The 12,998-nt window shown below is 35.7% G+C and overlaps 2 protein-coding genes across 2 annotated transcripts in view; both read right to left on the bottom strand.

Annotated features, from left to right (window-relative positions):
- Positions 1 to 1,608: 1,608 nt before the first annotated feature.
- On the bottom strand, positions 1,609 to 5,043 carry LOC116005600. Its single transcript, XM_031245844.1, has 6 exons — positions 4,649 to 5,043; positions 4,153 to 4,236; positions 3,445 to 3,537; positions 2,398 to 2,481; positions 2,024 to 2,147; positions 1,609 to 1,918 (listed from the first exon to the last, which is right to left on the bottom strand). The coding sequence occupies exons 1-5, from the start codon at positions 5,033 to 5,035 to the stop codon at positions 2,130 to 2,132; spliced, it is 666 nt and encodes a 221-aa protein (XP_031101704.1). The 5' UTR covers positions 5,036 to 5,043; the 3' UTR covers positions 1,609 to 1,918; positions 2,024 to 2,129.
- Positions 5,044 to 5,126: 83 nt separating this feature from the next.
- LOC116005648 overlaps positions 5,127 to 12,998 on the bottom strand; it is a 161,379-nt gene continuing 153,507 nt past the window's right edge. Inside the window, exons 5-6 of the mRNA XM_031245894.1 lie at positions 5,394 to 6,907; positions 5,127 to 5,319 (exon numbers count right to left, since the gene is read on the bottom strand). Coding sequence (XP_031101754.1) covers positions 5,127 to 5,319; positions 5,394 to 6,907 — 1,707 coding nt within the window. The remainder of the gene's footprint in view (positions 5,320 to 5,393; positions 6,908 to 12,998) is intronic.

Raw genomic sequence — 12,998 nt, forward strand, 5'->3', positions numbered from 1 at the left:
ATATCAACGCTCTACGGTCAACCAACAATCACTCAATTGATTATCCCATTACTCCTAGGTGAATTTTTATCTAATATAATTATACTTACTGAATATCAAAATATAAGTGTACCTTAAGATCTTGCAATAACTAACCGACAAGTAATAAAATTAATGATATATAATGCAATGCAAATTATCTACATATTGCATTTATACACTTATTTTAGAACACTAAATTTTTGTGATATTTGTTACATGCAAGGAAGACTCATACTATAGTTTATTTGTCGATTCTTATATGTTATAAATCATAATATCATAAGAAACGGATACTTTGATGAAATATGAAGCATGAGTAGTTTGTCAATCAACGGTTATGGACATCGCATTTCAACAGTTTGGACGCGCATCATTCCAAAAAGCCATACACTCCATTTGGTAATCTGGAGTGAAGTTTGGATTAATAGTTTAGATATATGATTCATACATTCTGATATATTTTCCATATATATGAGTTAGAATAGAAATTGATTCCTATAACTGAGTTACTAGAGAACGAGCATATTTGCACAATTTATAAAAACACTAAACAAGATCTATAAAATCTCTAAAATTACAGCACCGCATGCGTACATCTACACATTAGCTATTAATTAAGCAATTATTTCCTATAATTCAAACAAGGATAATATCAGAAAACATAATCGGTCCAAAACATATCTTCAATTGCACTATATAATATTTGATCTTATAGTTTATATAATTATATATCGATCCAAATATTCTTAATATATTATAACAAATTCATTCCATGCATTGCACGGGTGAAAATACTAGTAATAATAACAATAATAATCGTCATCATCATTTTGACAAGGAATTCAACAATCAGTTATTTCAGTTGTATTTTGTATACTATCAAATAATGTAGTTTAAATATTAAAAAGAGTTTATTACCAAAATAGTCCCTTGACTATTACGAAATTATCAATTTGGTCCTCAACAATTTTTCGTGACCAATTAAGTCCCTCGACTTTAAAAAATTTAACCAATTTGGTCCTCCGTTTATTTTTCTGTTAAACATCCGTTAAATCGGGACCAAACTGGTAATTTTTCTATAGTCAAGGGACCAAATTGGTAATTAATTTTCACTGAAATGGTCCCTTGACTATAGCAAAATTACCAATTTGGTCCTGATTTAACGGATGGACTATAGCAAAATTACCAATTTGGTCCTGATTTAACGGATGTTTAACGGCACAATAAACGGAGGACCAAATTTTTAACGGATGTTTAACGGCACAATAAACGGAGGACCAAATTAGTTAAAATTTTCAAAGTCGAGGGACTTAATTGTGTACGACAAATTGTCGAGGACCAAATTGGTAATTTCGCAATAGTCGAGGGACCATTTCAATAATAAACTCTATTAAAAATGTACATTGTATTAAGGGAAAATGCATTATTTGAGTAATAAAATTATATTATTTTATATAATTACATTCAATACACAAATAATGTACTTTTAATATATTAAATGTACTTATTTTTATGTTTCACATAATAATTGCCGAAATTTATAAACAATAAATGGTTTGAAAACTGATAAAAACGAACACCGAAATGGAACGTCTAAAGTGTGTAATTTATTTCAGTCACAAGCAAATTCATACTGCCAAGAGCCCAAGACAAGTATGCAGTACATCGAAGAAAAACGATAAATAACCTTCACTCCTTAATTGACTACGATACCAAAATACCATATGAAAGTCATGCGAAAGTAATCACAAACTGGAAATTCAAAAATAATCTCCCAATTCAACAATATGAAATCACTAACACACACTTAGCTTAAATTGGCTTTCAACATGATTGCACGCCACTCATGATTGGGAATTCATCGAACCACATGTCTGAGGCAATCAAGCTCAATCCACTGAAAATATAATAATAATAATAATAATAATAATAATAATAATAATAATAATAATAATAATTGAAAGAAATATTAAAAGAACAAGTTTTAAAGACTTTGACTGACCTCTCAATTCTGATCCACACATTCTTTACATCAAGAGAAACAAACGCATCAACTCTAATTCTTTTATTTCAAGAAAGCAATTGACATAGCTGACCGAATTGAACAATTAATCATCATCACAAACCTGAACAAAAATGTACAACTAAATTAAAATATAATCAAATAATATATTTAAAATAATCTAATTTAATATCTAATATTTTTCTGAAACTTAAAATGAAAAGTAAAAACATTAAATTAATTGGTTTATATATAAGAAACTAACTTCAAGACCTTGCTTGAGAACCACAAGCGCCTTGAGCCAAAGTAAAAGATTATGTTATATATAATCTTTATGTGTAAGATATTTGCTAAATGATATATAATATGCTTACTATTTCTTGTGACGGAGTAGAGGTGCTGGGGTGGTCGAATCCACTGGTGTTGACATTTTCCTCCCTGTTTGATTGCTTATGTACCTACAGGAATAATATATTTAAAAACAATTCAAACTCTTCTTCTTGCCGGAGTATTACTTCAAGGACCATAAATAGATAAACTAATTAACATAAATTGTTCATAATTGAACAAATCAAACCCAAACGGCTAATAGGTGTTTCTCACTGAAAGTCGAACTTGAAACCTTGTGGTAATCAAATCAAACACTATACCAACTTTAAAACAATTTCTTTTTAATATTACAAAAACACACGTAGTCGACTAACTTTATCTTGAAGATCTATTTAATATAACCCAATCCAATATCTAATATTTTTGTGGACTTTATGTTGAAAAGAAAATTGTTTAAATATAAGAATCGATACAGTTATTTAATTTCCTTACCATATGATTTCTTATGTACCTGTAGGAGGTAAAATATTGCATGGACCATGCTGTGTGGACCAAAAATAAAAAGTACATCGTTTTTGTACTGAATGTACATTATTTTTGTACTGAAAGTACATTATTTGATAGTATATATCAAATAATGTACCTTCAGTACAAAAATAATATACTCTAAAATAATGTACTTTATGTACAAAAATAATATACTTTTAGTATATTAAAAATGTACTTTTTATTTATGGTCCACATAACTGTGTGGACCATGGTTCATGAAATAATGATTGCCTGTAGGAATAATATATTGAAGAAATTTTTTCTAAATTCTTCTCCTATCATTCATTTAAATCAAAGGGTCTTTTGAAAAGAAAACAAAAACAAACTTTCTAGTAATTCACAATTCTTTTTTGCTACATAATTAACCTATTTTGCACCTGTGGGTATAACTGTAACTCTCCCAAATGAAATGTCATATGTTCAAACCCCATAAACAGATACTAAAAAACATATTTTGCACCCTCTGACATATATATCGCTTATTTTATCAAACAATATCAGGTTATGTTGTATGGTTAAAAAAGCCAAGACAAAATACTTACAATTTCTTGTGATGAAGTAGAGGTGCTGGGTTGGTCGAATCTACTGGTGTTGACATTTTCATCCCCATATGCTTGGGTAGCTTGGTTATTTACCTATACAGGATTAATAGAAATTCAATTTCTTCTTCTATCGCTTCAATTAAATCAAAAGTTTTTTTTAAAAAAATATTGAGCAAACTTTCTAGTAATTCACGAGTCATTATCTACTAAATAATTAACATGCTTTGAAACTTCTGTTGGCGTATCTTTCACTCATTCTCTCAAATAATCTCACCATCAAAACATAAATTCAATAGAACTTACAACGTTATAAAATTTTTCTAAACATACAAAAACTTAAAGACAATTTTACTCTCTGAAAAATACATCTATCCATATAGTAACTTTGCTCTCTAAAAATAGTTTAAATGGCAATATTCTGTGTTTGTAATATCTTCTCTTCTAGCTACCCTTTTTTTGTAATTTTTTTGGTTGTATGAGTAAAAATTTATGAAATTTTAGCATAGCTTACAATTTCACGTTGTATGGGAATTTAAAAATAATATGAAATTGATCTTTACTGTATAATTTTTGAAAAAAAAAAGAAGAAAAAAACTTAAAAGTTCCAAAAAATATAAATATAATAAAATTAATGTTATAAATTTTCAAAACATGCAAAAAGTTAGAGACAATTTCATCCAATAGAAGAGGCTGTGACAATATGCTTACAATTTCTTGTGACTGAATAGAGGTGCTGGAGTGGTGGAATCCTCTCGTGTTGACATGTTCATTCCCATATGCTTGGTTATGTACCTGTTGAAGATTCATATAAATTCATATTCTTCTTCTATCACTTCAATTAAATCAAAAGGTTTGCTTTTTATAAATAAAAAATAGTAAACAAACTTTATAGTAATTCACGATACTAAATGGTTAACCTGCTTTGCAACCATTGCTGCCATATCTTTCACTCGTTCATTCAAATAATTTCACCATCAAAACATAAATTAGATCTAATCGAATTTACAATTAATGTTTTCTTTTTTCTTGTAAAAGTACAAATTAAATTTATGAAGATTTAGCACAACTTACAATTTCACTTTGTATGGGAATTTATAAAGAATATGAAATTGATATTTACTGCATAGTTTTGAAAAAAAAAAAAAAACTTAGAAGTTCCAAAAAAAGATTATAAAAGTGAAAAAAATGGAAGTTGGACACTTACTGTTGCTTGTGACGGAAGAGGAGTGATGAAGAGGTTGAATCCATTGATTTTGACATTTGTTTTGCCATGCCTTTTCTCACAAATCTCTCTTGCAAAATCAGACACCTTCACCTCAAACAGTTCCATCACTTTAAGGCTGTCCATGTTAGCAAAATCCTGTGGAATATTTTGTAGGAAAATACAATTCCTGATAACCAGGCTTTCAAGAACTGGAAAGCTTTTCTTTGAGTCCACAGCTGTCCATGTTTTGAGGTTCATCTTACCAATGCGCAAATACTGAAGCCCTTTGAAAATAACATCACTGCTTAGATCCCAATGTTCTCCTGAGAATGCATTGTCATCCAACTTGAGCACTTTGAGTTTCTCCAACAATCCCAATACAATCATGTCATTCCATTGAAACAATGTACCAGACAAGGTCAACTTTCTTAATCTTCTTGGAAACTTATCGGACATTGTGACCTTCAACTCTACTTTCTCAGAGTTGCCATGAAGCTTCAAGTTTTTGAGGCATTTTAGCATTTGAAGATTGTTGAACAAGCAAACATTTTGCTTTTCCTCGAGAAGTTTGGATAAATCGCCGCAAACACCTAATTTTTGGAGTTTGGGGGTCTTGTTGAAGATCTCGTTTGTGCAACTTCTTGGTGATATTGTAGAAAGTGTGTGGATATCTGTTTGTTTATCGCTATAAATGCTTCTTTTGGGAGGAGAGGGTAATTGCGTAGAGGTGTTGGTGTGCACATGCCTTAGCTTTTTCATGTTCCATATGCCTCCATTAATTTCTAGTGCCCTTTCTGTGGTTTTGATCACTAGATTCTCCAAATGTGAAAAATATTTGAATGACTCGGGGATGGAACTGATATCAGCTGTGATTGCAAGATATTTGATACCTCTGTATTTAGAAAAAAGCTCATTTGGCAGTGAGCTAAATTTGAGGGATTCAATATTCAACACTTCAAGATATTGAAAGGTTTTTAGGATGATTTCCAACTGCTTTGGCTTCGAATGAATCTCACTCTTTTGCGAGGATGACAGCAACAAAGATTTAACAAATTTACTATTTTGATATGAACCCATCCTTTTGTTGAAGAGATTGGAGAATGAATCAGATGGATTATTGCTTTCTACATCAAATATGTTCATAGTGTAATACGAACAAAGACGGTTCAAACGAATTCTTGCATTTAATCTTTGCCCCTCATCCATTACATGGAATAACTGTGTCTTTTCAGCTTCACTTCTGCAGAACTCATGTAATGTGTCATGAATGCAACATGTTTTGATTTGACCATCTGCACTTCTTTTCTTTACCATCACAAGATTTCTATTAACAAGAACATTCAAATAGTTTAAAGCTTCAACTTCTTTGTTCAAAGGGCCCCACTCATCTTCTGGAAAGAATCCTTCAGCAATCCACAAACAAATTAACTTCCAAGCAACAATCTCATGTCCCTTGGGAAAACATGCAAAATATAAGAAGCAATTTTTCAACTCCTGATCAGGCAAATTATTGTAGCTCAACTTTACTAGCTCATGGTAGCTTTGGTCTTCTCCGTTAATTTCTAGAAGCGGATTATCTGCCACTCGTTGCCAACTAGCAGAAGTTATACAATTGCGTAGGATACCAACTGCCAGTACTAGAGCGTGTAGTATTCCATTGCACTTTTTTGCTATTTTTATCCCAAGCTCTTCAATTAATGTGTCACACCATCCCTCTGAACCAAAAACATTATCTTTTATTAGCAACCAACCATCTTTATTGCTCAACTTTCCTAAACTATGAGATTTCCAGGTAGAATCAACTACATTGCTGCTCCAGGTGGTTACCAGGACTCTACTCCCTTTCAAATTTGTAGGGAATGCAACTTTTAAAGAATCCCAATCTTCTTTTTCCCACACATCATCCACTACAATGAGATATCTTTCATCCTTTAATAATCCCTTTACTTTATCTTCCAACTCATCTTCTAACTTCATGCTAAAGTCTTCTGTTTGCTTGGAAATTTGATGTAGAATGTCAATGAATTTTTGCTTTCTATGAAAGTCTCGTGAAACATGAACCCAAACGCAATGTGTGAAACATTCGCGGATTTCCAGGTCTTCAAAAAGCTTTAAGGCAAATGTAGTTTTTCCTGTTCCAGCATTCCCCACAATTGGGATGACAAAAAAATCTTTGGATGCTTCCATTAATCGAGTTTTTATGACTTTCAAATCATCAATAAAGCCCACTATCTTATTTTCACGTAACACTGCGCAAACCTGAAAAATCATGAATTCGAATCACTTCCTAATCATTAGTACAATTCAAGAAATATAAGTAACTAATTTTTACTGAAACAATGGGATTGAAATTAAAAAGCCCTTAACAATAGCTTGTTTACACGCGGTAAATTCATGTTCAAATAATCTTCCCTCCCCCTTCAATTCAGATATATCAACAAATTTTATAAAGATATATACATATGCATACTTTCCTTAAAAATCAAATTTATAATTTTTCCGCAAGATTAACAATACGGATTATTTGTTTTAACACACATATAATTAGAAAATTTCTTGACTTTATCAGTGTTAGACTCAGTAATAGCTGTTAGAGTCCATGCCTATTATTTAGCCTATTGTGTAGAATGTTAGCATAGAGTTATTATCGGTAAACCAATCTCTGAGTTGTTCAATGTTAATCAATCTCTCATTTGGTATCAGATTAGCGTTAGGTTTTCCCTTTTCTCTCCTCAATCATCGATAGCTGCCAACGATTCTGAACGAACTGTGTCCGTTGCTGCCGTTGTACTGGCGCTAGCCACCACCACCCCAAATCCACTCACCTCCGCTCATCATTTTGTGTTGATCAAGCCTATTATTTAGCCTATTGTGTAGAATGTTAGCGTAGAGTTATTATCTGTAAACCAATCTTTGAGTTGTTCAATTTTAATCAATCTCTCATTATCAGTGTACTATGGCGATCCTAGTTTGAGACATAAGTCTAGATATGGTAATTGGTAAATTAAATAGACTTATAAAGAATTTTAAAACATGTTCTCAAGAATTTTTTTTTAGGTAGACTAACAGAGATTAATCTCTTAACATAAAATTTTACGACTATGTTGAAGTCTTCACTAAATTGTCAAAATACTTTAGAAATTTGTAGTGGGAATTTATATTAGCACGTACACTTAGAGTAATTTTGATGCACAAAAAAAACCTTTTAAGAAAGAATAGAAGTATGAATGTAGAGTAAGAGAGATATTTATAATGGTTCGATGATGATGGTGTAATTCCTTAGTAGCAATTTTCTAAAATCGTTTGTAGCAATTTTCTAAATTTCATTTTTTTTTTAAATGTTGAATTTGAGTTCAATACAAAATATATTCTCAGGGTAAATTTGACGAATGGCTACTTGCATGCAGATTTACTTAGCAACTCTACGCAATCGAATGTAGTATGTGATACAACATGGACCCATTAGAATATGCAAAATGAATACTGCTCCACCATCCACAAACCTAGATGTTCCTCGTCCATATTATGTAGACAAACTATTGGACAGCAAAGATTAGTTAGGGGCAATCTTGTAAATATCCTTGCTTTGTAATCTGTTACAACCGTCACCCTCTCCCCTTTATATTACTTTGTACACACGTGTTGAAGCATAATGAAGATAACCGCCATTTCCACCAATCAGCTTGCTCTCTTCACATTACTATCCTCTCCGCATCATGGTATCAGAGCCGCGACCGGGAAGCTACGCAGCTGCCGTCGCTGGCAACGCAGAGTCTAGCCGGAGAACTCCTCCAGTCGAGCGCTCTCCTGCTCAGGAATCTCCGATCGAACGTTCTCCAGCTCACATTCGAAATCTGCAGAGGAATTTGGGATCTCCGCAGAGGAACTTGTCGTCTCAAAGGAACAATAGCGACGACATTGAGAATCCGCTGTTCTTGAATAGCAATGAAAATGCGAACGCCATTCTTGTGTCACCTTCGCTCACAGGCAGTGCGAACTACGCCAGTTGGAGCATCTCCATGCAAGTCGCACTGGAGGTGAAGAACAAGTGGACGATCGTCGACGGAAGTACGGTTGCGCCGGACAGCTTGAGCAGACAGTTTGCCGCATGGAGACGGTGCAACCTTATGATCTGTGCTTGGATTGTGAAATCTGTCCACTCGTCGATCGCGCAGAGCATCATGTACATACACAATGCCAGAGATATGTGGAATGATTTGAAGAAGAGGTTCGCTCAACAAGACGCTCACCGGATTTCTGCCTTGCAGACTGAAATCTATGCCCTAAGGCAAGGTAATCTCTCGGTGAATGATTATTTCACTAAATGTAAAATTCTTTGGGAACAGATGAATGATCTCAGGCCATTGCCAATATGCAAGTGCGATCCTCGCTGTTCTTGCGATCTTATTGATGAAATAAAGACCGAACGAGAGATCGATCGAGTGATCAGGTTCCTTCAAGGGTTGAATGAAGATTATAACTCACTGAAGAACGGGGTTCTAGTTCTTGATCCTCTGCCAGATATGCACAAAGTTTTTGTGATGGCAGAAAAATATGAGAGGCAATTGAATTTTGCTAATCTGAATCTCAATAGCCTGGACCTCAGTCATGCCAACTCTGTTCAAGCAACACAGCCGGACACAGATGACATTGTGGTAGCCTTCACTCAGTTCAAAAATAATAGAAAGAATAACTACACTGGTGGTGGAAACAAGAGTGCGAAATGCACATACTGTGGCATGACGGGGCACACGATCGAGAAATGCTACAAGAAGCATGGTTTCCCTCCCGGTTGGGTACCCGGCTACAAATCAAAAGGGAAGCAAACCTTGATAGCTTCCTCCTCTGGCAGTAATCACACTAATGAGCAGCTCCAAAAGCTCATAACGCTACTGCAAGCTCAGATGGGAAAAACTCAGTCTCCCACTACTGCTGCTGTTACCCTCATGCCAAACTTTGACAAGGATTCATCCATAACTGAATGCAAGTTTTCTACTGTTAACTCTATATCTCTGCATTCATCCATTTGCATCCTAGATTCTGGGGCTACGGATCATATAGCATGCTCACTAGATGCTTTTGAAAGTTATAAATCTGTGATGAATACAGTTGTTAATCTGCCGGATGGGAAACAAGCAGTAGTCAAGCATATTGGTGATATAAAATTGAATAACAGTTTGTCTTTGAGGAATGTATTGCATATACCATCTTTCCAGTTCAACATCATATCTGTTAGTAAGCTGCTTCAAAATTCAACCTCATATATGCTAACGTTTACCTCTGATCATTGCCTTCTTCGGGAGAATCATGGGAAGACGACTGGTTTTGCTAAAGAAAAAGGGGGTTTATACTTGCTGCTTGAAACACCAGAAGTTCATATTGATAGAACTAAACAGTTTGTTATGACTTGTAATGCTGAAACTTGGCACCAACGGTTAGGGCATTACCCCATGAATAAAATGCATCTTGTTACTGATATTCATGTTAATTCTAAGCCCACAGCTTGTGATGTATGCCACTTTGCAAAACATAAAAGATCTCCTTTCACTTTGAGTACTACTCTGACTAATACTTGCTTTGAAATAATTCATGTTGATGTTTGGGGTCCCTTCTTGGTTCAGTCTCTTGGGGGAGAACGATATTTCTTAACAATAGTTGATGACTACTCACGTTACACATGGATTCATTTGATGAGAAACAAATCTGAGGTGCAGGGGTTAATGAAAATGTTCCAGAAAATGGTTCAGAATCAGTTTGGTTTATCTATCAAGACTATTCGGAGTGACAATGGATTAGAGTTCAACATGAGGGAATTCTTTATTGATAATGGGATAATTCATCAGAAAACTTGTGTCAATACCCCTCAACAAAATGCTATCGCAGAACGTAAACATCAACACATTCTAAATGTAGCTCGAGCCCTACGTTTTCAAGCCAATCTACCCTTAGAGTTTTGGGGACATTGTATCTTACATGCAGCTTTCATTATTAATCGCCTTCCATCTCCAGTAACGCAATGGTTAACTCCTTATAGAAGATTGTATGGGAAAGAGGCAGACTTGAACAATCTAAGGGTGTTTGGGTGCTTGAGTTTTGCTTCCACTTTGTCACAGTCTAGACACAAGATAGCCTCACGAAGCAGAAAATGTATCCTTATTGGTATCCCTGCAAATGTAAAAGGATATCTTTTATATGATATGCATGATGGTTCAACATTTATCTCAAGTGATGTGGTGTTTTATGAAGGTCAATTCCCATTTGATGAACAGAGACAGAACACAGCTGAGCCCACTCCAACATCACATGGCCCGTGTCTACCTCTCATTCCTATAACTGGACATGAAGATGTTGATTTTCAGGTTCCTTCTGTTACTCCAATTCAGCCGAGAGATAATCCAGTGGACAATAGTGATCACTCAATTAATGGCAGCCCTCAGCAAGTACACACACAAGCTGACAGTACTGATAATGGCAATACTGCCAGCAACAATGCAAGTTTTGAACTACTGGACACTTCCATTCCTCAACCTACTGTCAACAGCCCATTATCTACTAATCACTCAAGAGAACCTGCCCCTGCTCCTGTTCGTATTACTGATGTGAGACAAAACACATCTGATTCTCCCTCACAACCTCGAAGGTCCACTAGACAAAGACAGGTATCAACTCGGCTCCAAGATTTTTATTGTGATTCCATTATTCGGAATAGAACCACCCCTCATAATCTCTCCAAGTTTATATCATATGATACACTCGAGCTTCCACACAAAGTGTTCTCTATAGCTGTGACATAAATCAGTGAGCCAAAGACATATAATCAAGCTGTCAAGCATGATTGTTGGCAGAAGGCCATGGCTGCAGAACTCGAAGCCCTCCAGCACAACAAAACTTGGGAATTAACCAATCTCCCTCCCGGAAAAATTCCCATTAGATGCAAATGGGTTTACAAAACCAAGTTGAAAGCCGATGGCACAGTAGAAAGACATAAGGCACGTCTCGTGGCAAAAGGATACACACAGCAACTTGGTGTAGACTACCTCGAGACATTCTCTCCAGTAGCGAGAATCACCACTATACGTACCTTCTTGGCAGTGGCCACTTCAAGAGCATGGCACATACATCAAATGGATATCAATAACGCCTTCCTCCATGGCGATCTCGACGAAGAAGTCTATATGGTTTTACCACCGGGATTTCAGAGTGAAAAACCCAACCAAGTATGTCGATTGATGAGGTCTTTATATGGTCTCAAACAAGCGAGCAGGCAATGGAACGCAAAACTCAGCACCGCTTTATCTCAGAATGGTTTCAAACAATCCACATCGGATCCATCTCTGTTCACAAAAGGAAGGGATGACAGCTTCATTGCCCTACTTGTATATGTTGACGATATTCTGGTGACAAGTGCCAACCTAAATCTGATTCAAGAATTGAAACTATTTCTGGACAGCACATTCAAGATCAAAGATTTAGGTACCATTGGTTATTTTCTGGGCATTGAAGCACGATCAACAGAAAGAGGGCTCAATCTATGTCAACGGAAATATGCGTTGGAAATTCTCGATGAGGCAGGTTTTTTTGGGCTGTAAACCTGCCAGCACACCCATGGCTCACAACTTAAAACTCACCACTGATGGTACCCCCCTTGCAGATGCCAGTTGCTATAGAAGATTGATAGGCAAGTTGTTATATCTCACGGCTACAAGGCCGGACATATCCTATGCCATTCAACAACTAAGTCAATTTGTAGATGCCCCAACGGATCACCACTTAACAGCAGCACACAGAATATTACGATACATCAAAAGCTTACCCGGGCAAGGCATTTTCTATCCTGTCAACAAAGACTTGCAACTCAAAGTCTTCTCAGATTCGGACTGGGCTGCCTGTAGTGAAACAAGAAGATCTATAACAGGCTACTGTGTGTTTCTAGGCTCAGCTCTAATATCCTGGAGGTACAAAAAGCAAGCAACGGTATCACGCTCGTCATCCGAAGCCGAGTACCGAGCTTTAGCTGCCACAGTCTGCGAAATTCAATGGATTAACTACCTCCATCAGGACCTGCAAGTGGATACAAACAAACCAGCAACTCTATTCTGTGATAGCAAATCCGCCGTGGCTATAGCTGAAAATCACGTGTTTCATGAGCGTACCAAACACATTGATATTGATTGCCACATTGTCAAGGAGAAGCTGAACAAAGGGTTGATCAAGCTACTTTCAGTATCATCCTCTAACCAAGTAGCAGACGGTTTCACAAAGCCTCTCCCCGTCTCTCTGTTTCAGCAATTCCGGTCTAAGCTTGGCATACAAGACTTGCATGCTCCAGCTTACGGGGGGGGGGGGGGGG

Source organism: Ipomoea triloba, chromosome 15, assembly GCF_003576645.1.
Source record: "Ipomoea triloba cultivar NCNSP0323 chromosome 15, ASM357664v1".
NCBI lineage: Eukaryota > Viridiplantae > Streptophyta > Magnoliopsida > Solanales > Convolvulaceae > Ipomoea > Ipomoea triloba.

Coding starts and splice junctions, on each gene's coding strand:
- LOC116005600 (XM_031245844.1), bottom strand. CDS start 5,035: ATGATTGTATTGGGATTGTTGGAGAAACTCAAAGTGCTCAAGTTGGAT. Junction 4,237..4,648: donor CTCTTCCGTCACAAGCAACA/GTAAGTGTCCAA, acceptor AATCTTCAACAG/GTACATAACCAAGCATATGG. Junction 2,482..3,444: donor CTACTTCATCACAAGAAATT/GTAAGTATTTTG, acceptor TTATTCCTGTAG/GTACATAAGCAATCAAACAG.